The following is a 6,564-nucleotide window of genomic DNA, read 5'->3' as shown; positions in this document are numbered from 1 at the left end:
TTCCATTTCCACTACGGAAGGCTTACGATCAAGCAATTCCATTTGTGAATTTTATCGAAGGGTCTTTCAACTCACGATTTTTTAAGCAGTTTTGTGTTGACATGGATGGAGACCATCGCACACACACGCTTCTTTTCCCCACAAATGTTCAATGGCTTTCAATTGGAAATTTAACTGAGCAAGTATTTGAGCTCAGAGAGTAGCTCAAATTACTCTATGAAATTTAGAGTAAGATAAAAACTTTCTTGCCTGGTTGAATGACGAGGAATGGATCGTGTGCCTAGCCTATTTAGGTGACATTGGGGAAGGAGGGAAGGCAAACCTTCTTGAGAATGGACGAAAAACGTCAAGTTTAAAAATATTGCAGTGGTTTGAGAAATTCATGTTGCTGTTGCTAGTAGTGATAACCAAGTTCTCTCAAGATTTGCACAAAATTGGGTTTAGCAGGATTTGATAGCAGTGGAAAATTATTTCATCCCATATTTTCCTATACTCAATGATGAGGAGTTGGATTTAGTACTAAATCCATTCAAATTACCAGTTGAAAGTTTTCCTCAATTATTGTCACAAAGAATTTCTGGAGCTGATGACTTATTCGGGTGCAAGAGATAAACTCGATGAGACATCACTCATAGAAGTTTGGCGTTCGTGATGTGTAATTCCACGCCAAAAGTGGCTGAAAGAGCAATACATGCATTAGTTCCATTTATGAAGACATTTTGTAAATAGGGGATTTAATTTTTGTTCAAAGTGTAAAGGAAGCAATGAAGTGTATTGAAGGTTGAAAATGCATTTTTTTCTCACAAATTCTGTCACACACATTGTATTTACATCAGCAGAAGAACATTACAGTGCATTTGTTTGAATAATTGGATATTATTGGATATTAATTGGATATTAATCTAAAAGCAAAATGGTATGAGAACCTTTGTGTTTTCCATCTAGTAGGAGTGACGTCATGATAGCCTCGGTGGTGCCATATGGCAGGTGAATATATACAGCAGGTGTTCACTCCACATGCCTACTTAAATAGCCCGCTGGAACACAAATAGCAATAGTTAGCGAGAAGTCCAAGAACAGGTTACGAGGCGAAGCTCAGGAGGCCAGGACGGGAATAAAGACGAGGCATATACAAATAGACAGACAACAACACAGTAAACAGAGCTTCAGAAGTAAACAGTAAACAGAGCTTTAGAAGCAGAATTCAGGTAAGCTGAGGTGACCTTTTCTTTCTCTCTCTCTCTCTCTCTCTCTCTCTCTCTCTCTCTCTCTCTCTCTCTCTCTCTCTCTCTCTCTCTCTCTCTCTCTCTCTCTCTCTCTCTCTCTCTCTCTCTCTCTCTCTCTCTCTCTCTCTCTCTCTCTCTCTCTCTCTCGCTCTCTCTCTCTCTCTCTCTCTCTCTCTCTCTCTCTCTCTCTCTCTCTCTCTCTCTCTCTCTCTCTCTCTCTCTCTCTCTCTCTCTCTCTCTCTCTCTCTCTCTCTCTCTCTCTCTCTCTCTCTCTCTCTCGTTATCACATCCAGAGCCCACTCTCAGCAACATAGGCAAGTATCACATAACTTTCAGTTATCGCAAATGCAGGGTGCAGTCTAGATACATATACTCATAAACTCATAAACTCTATCAGTCACATATTACTGACCTACTATGTTTCAACTTTTGCCTAAAGGAAAGGGCTTCGGTTATTACTCTATTTGTTAATTACTCATTATCTAAAAACGTGCATTGCCTGATAGGGTGTTGGTATTAATGCAATTTTTTCATTTCAAAATTAAAACAGCTTAGTAAAAGATTCCTAAAACTTATATTCAGCCCATACTTGCATAATCAGTTTGTATCCTGGAAAATATGACCCTTATCTGCATGATCCGGATACGAATATGTCAGTTACACAAGTCATTCGAACGTAAGTTGAAGTGTTCAGATATTAACTCAGGATTAAAAATATAAAAGTGATGTTAACATTATCATTAACAGGAGCGGAAAAAGGCTAAAACACCAGCAGCGACAGACGTTGGAACAGCTGTTAAATATATCAACAAGCAGAAGCAACCAATCATGTTCCTGATCACGATCCTGTTTCTCGTACATGGGGTCTGCATGCCTGCAGTGAGTCAAAGAGCCTCCTTCACCAAACCTATTATTATTATTATGTATTCTGCCACTGATTCCATATCATTTTTATGTTCTCTGCCACCTATTCCCTTATTACTACTATGTACCCTGCCACCTAATTCCTATTATTGTTATGTACTTAGCCACCTATTCCCCTATTTCTACTATGTACTCTGTCACCTAGTCGCTGTTATTGTTATGTCCTCGGTCAACTTTCCTTCCCTTTCAGCCTCCACAAATATTTAATGTGTTCATTGGCAAGTTCTCCACGCTAACTTAACCAGTCATCCGGCTTCTCACTCATTTTAACCAGTTCTCTCACCTAACAGCTTTGACAAACTCGTGTCAAAAATAGGGGGGTTAAATTAAACCAAATAAACTCTACTAATACTGCCGTTCTCTAAGCATAATTCTCGGTATATTTGGTGGGTTTCTTAGGTTTATATGTTGCTTGTTAGACAAAACAGTTGAATTTTTTTTAAGGTAGTGACTATTGTTATTTCACATTGAATTTTCTGTTTATTTGTATGATTTGCGTATCTGATTTGTGTATCAAAATTAGTAAATGTGTATATTCCATTCCAATAATCTTTTGATGAGATTACGAAGAGAAAAGGCTAGGCCATAATGACTATAGAGACACTTTACCAAAATTAAAAGGGAATTTGTAACGCAATAACGTGAGAGACTAACCATACTTCCAGCTGGGAGCGGCTGAGGAAGAGGTGAACGCCTTGGAAGAACGAGGATTGCCGACCTGTCGACCACAGACTGACAGATGCTTGATGGTAGGGGGTAACTGTGTACCAAACTACACAGCAGTCAAGTGCTCATTCAACTATACTCTATGTGGACCTTCTTGCACCTGCTGCATTGGTTAATATCTTTTCTTGGACGTTCTTAATCATTATAAAGAGATATGTGTAACTCAGGGACCAAATCTGTCATTTAAAATTGTTGAATAGTCGTTCGCCGATGATAATTACAGATTTCATTTAAATATATATTTTTCCATAGCGCATATTTTGCATGATTTACATGTTCAAGTATATATGTACACTATACATGAGTATAACACTTCGCAAAATATTAAAATAGTTGACCAGACCACACACTAGAAGCTGAAGGGACGACGACGTTTCAGTCCGTCCTGGACCATTCTCAAGTCGATTGTCTTGTTCTCAATCGACTTGAAAATGGTCCAGGACGGACCGAAACGTCGTCGTCCCTTCACCTTCTAGCGTGTGGTCTGGTCAACATATTTTAGCCACGTTATTGTGACTCATCGCCTGCATTAAAATGGATATTAATATCGACATTAGAAATACTTTTCAACACTCCCAAAGTAACACAACGTGTACTAGATTTGGGCGGTGAGGAAGCATGTAGCCGTCGTTAGTGGATCTAATAGTGTGTGGTGTTTCCAGATTGCAGAGCGAACAGCAACAACTCGTCTTGCGTAAAATTCAACGGTAGTTGCAGGGCTGCTTGTTTGTGCTCAGAATACAAGAATCCAGCGACACCCTGTAACAGCCGATTTTGCAAGTGAGAATCTTTTCCCTCTCCTTCGCTAACTACCTCTCAAGTAGTGGTGAACTGGCCTGTAGTCCTGAACTGGTTTATAAGTAGTGCTGAAACTGTTGTACACGTAATCCTATACTTCTGTACAAGAAGTACTGTTGGTGTGCTTATCTACTTTATTTTACCCTTGTAGCTGCTGCCAGGCGTGTAGACCAACTCTCCAGTGCAGCACCGGTTCAAACCCCGGCGCCTGTGTCGGCAGCGCGACGTGCTGCAACTCCCCGACGTCTTATATCAGCTCGGCCAACTGTGTGACTAGAAACTGTGCGTGTTGCAAGACTTGCCAGAGAGAGCAGAAATGTGTGGATGTTGATGGGTACTGTCTAAGGGCCAACCTGTCTTGTAAACCGAACTACGTTGCTTTCGCCTGTGGCTGTAACGACGACAAGAACTGCAAGTGTTGCGTGCCAAGTAAGGATAAAAGAAAGTTTTGATTGATTCTGCTTGTTATAGAAGTCTCTGGGGAATAACTTTTGTGTGTGGTGTATTATTAATAATTTGCTGACTCGCATTTTAATCCCAATAAATAATGTATTTACAGAATCAAACCAAGAGAAATTTTCCTGCAATGGAACCCCTCCAATCACAACTAAAGCATAGAACTCATCCGACTACTGATGCCAGGGGTAATACGACCACCTCTTCGCCAAGGCTTTCATCGATCTTTACAATCATCACAACTAGCAACGAAAGTCAAGATTTCAGTCATGTTAGAATATTTATGTCGATTAACATCGTGTGGCCTCTAATATTATGTGACCTCGGTACATATTCACTACTCTGGAACTCTTCTCCCTAATTCTTACCACATATACCTCTTCAAACATGTCATATGCCTACTTATAATTATCATAAGCTTTCTTACATTTGTCATAAGCCATCTCAGTTATAACATATACATGAGCTGTTCAGCTCAATATGTTATGAATGAACTCCTTACATTAATAAAGGCGAAAAAGAGGAACACTGCAATGTTATCAAACCTGGCATTATACAGCATAACTGACTGATACTGTGACACGGAAAACTGACAAATGCTGAACAGTCACGCATAAGACATTTCAAGATTACTTCTGATGATATGAAAGGCTTAAGTCAAACTAATACACCTACAAAACTAAAAGCTGAAATATAATATTATATTTATTTCTAGAAACGATGCTCAATGAGTTGACATAACTCATTTGGCAGTAACTCTATTACTGCCAAAATAACTCAAAATAACTGCTTATTAGATCTTTTTCATGGTCTGAAATTCCTGTATTTTTCTTTCTTCAATACTTTTCCTAAAGAACGTTCAAGACTTGTTATAACTTTAGAAACTATGAGTGTTTATAAACAGTTTCAATTTCCTAAGATGACCTTATGTGGGAGGCTATGCAGTATGCTACACAACAGCATAATATTGTAAAATGCTTTGAAATATATTTCTCTCTTTTAGTTTGACTTTAACCCGTATATCACCTGTATGATACAAAGCCTGAACACCATCATCTTTTATCTCCCTGAGTTCTTTCTCCATAGCCTAGAATCCCAGTCTCTCTCTCTATCTACTACGGAACAATCACCTTCCATCTCTCTCTCTGAACTTTCTTATCTAATATACGTCTCAACGATACCATATCTTACCTCTAAATGTCAGAATCCTTTAGTTTTCAAGTCTTATGTGTGACCTTCATGCTAAAGCTTTCTTTCAAGATTTATCTTATATTATTGTGTTTTTATTTAGTGTTATTTTGCTAGTTTCGCAAATTTCTCCTAGTTCTATGAAGTTTGTATTATCTCAAGGGTTTTGGTTATATAAAATAAAAGCACACATATGTACGCTCTCTGTTTTATATTTAAGACAGAATTTGAAACGGATTATTTTATTTTTTGTTTGTAGTTATATATATATATATATATATATATATATATATATATATATATATATATATATATATATATATATATATATAACTACATATATATATAGTTATTGGTAACGGAATTTATTTACATGGGATGTGACGCTTCAGCTTTTAAACTGGGAGGAAGAAATATACATTATTCACCTCAATCATGTGTGTTTAAGATAATTATAGATTGTATACGAATCTTATTTCAAATGATATGTAATATATTGGCTTTTGATTGGAAATAAAATCTGCATTCACAAAAGTTGGTGTTTTTTTTAATGTGTATTTTGAAGTCAAAGTTATTATTTGAAAATGACTAATAATAAAATGCTGAGATGATAGACAATGACAGATGAGGATGGATGGTTTCTTTGATATTCAATGTCGACTTAACGAATCAGTGGTATGCTACCTGAATATGTTGTTCCCTGAAAATGCTGCTACATGAACATGCTGTTCCTTGAAAATGCTCCTCCCTGAACATACTGCTCCCTGAACATGCTGCTCACTGAACATGCTGTTCCTTGAAAATGCTCCTCCCTGAACATACTGCTCCCTGAACATGCTGCTACTCCCTGAACATGCTTCTCCCTCAACATGCTGCTGCTCCCTGAACATGCTGCTACTCCCTGAACATGCTGCTGCTCCCTGAACATGCTGCTACTCTCTGAACATGCTTCTCCCTGAACATGCTGTTCCCTGAACATGCTTCTCCCTGAACATGCTGCTCCCTGAACATGCTGTTCCCTGAACATGCTTCTCCCTGAACATGCTGCTCACTAAACATGCTGCTCCCTGAACATGCTGCTGCTCCCTGAACATGCTTCTCCCTCAACATGCTGCTGCTCCCTGAACATGCTGCTGCTCCCTGAACATGCTGCTGCTCCCTGAACATGCTCGCCAACCACAGTTATGCTGGATATCAAAATCTCACATCACCAATGTTAAGGAAATCGTTAAGGTCATTAGATCTC

The 6,564-nt window shown here is 38.5% G+C and overlaps 1 protein-coding gene across 1 annotated transcript; it reads left to right on the top strand.

Moving 5' to 3' along the window:
- Positions 1-1,068: 1,068 nt before the first annotated feature.
- Positions 1,069-5,852, top strand: LOC138366236 (cadmium metallothionein-like). Its single transcript, XM_069327159.1, has 6 exons — positions 1,069-1,208; positions 1,974-2,105; positions 2,816-2,987; positions 3,539-3,656; positions 3,826-4,103; positions 4,234-5,852. Exons 2-6 carry the CDS (start codon positions 2,055-2,057, stop codon positions 4,290-4,292), a joined length of 678 nt encoding a protein of 225 aa, XP_069183260.1. The 5' UTR covers positions 1,069-1,208; positions 1,974-2,054; the 3' UTR covers positions 4,293-5,852.
- The last annotated feature ends 712 nt before the right edge of the window (positions 5,853-6,564 follow it).

The sequence above is a fragment of the Procambarus clarkii genome, chromosome 19, assembly GCF_040958095.1.
Source record: "Procambarus clarkii isolate CNS0578487 chromosome 19, FALCON_Pclarkii_2.0, whole genome shotgun sequence".
Taxonomy (NCBI): domain Eukaryota; kingdom Metazoa; phylum Arthropoda; class Malacostraca; order Decapoda; family Cambaridae; genus Procambarus; species Procambarus clarkii.
Note: the sequence above shows the minus strand (reverse complement) of the source record. Positions and strands in the feature narration are given on the sequence as shown.

Bases quoted from the DNA above. Each gene is read 5' to 3' on its own strand.
- LOC138366236 (XM_069327159.1), top strand. From the start codon at position 2,055: ATGTTCCTGATCACGATCCTGTTTCTCGTACATGGGGTCTGCATGCCT. The intron at 2,106-2,815 runs GTGAGTCAAAGA...CCATACTTCCAG, and splicing joins ATGGGGTCTGCATGCCTGCA to CTGGGAGCGGCTGAGGAAGA. The intron at 4,104-4,233 runs GTAAGGATAAAA...ATGTATTTACAG, and splicing joins CTGCAAGTGTTGCGTGCCAA to AATCAAACCAAGAGAAATTT.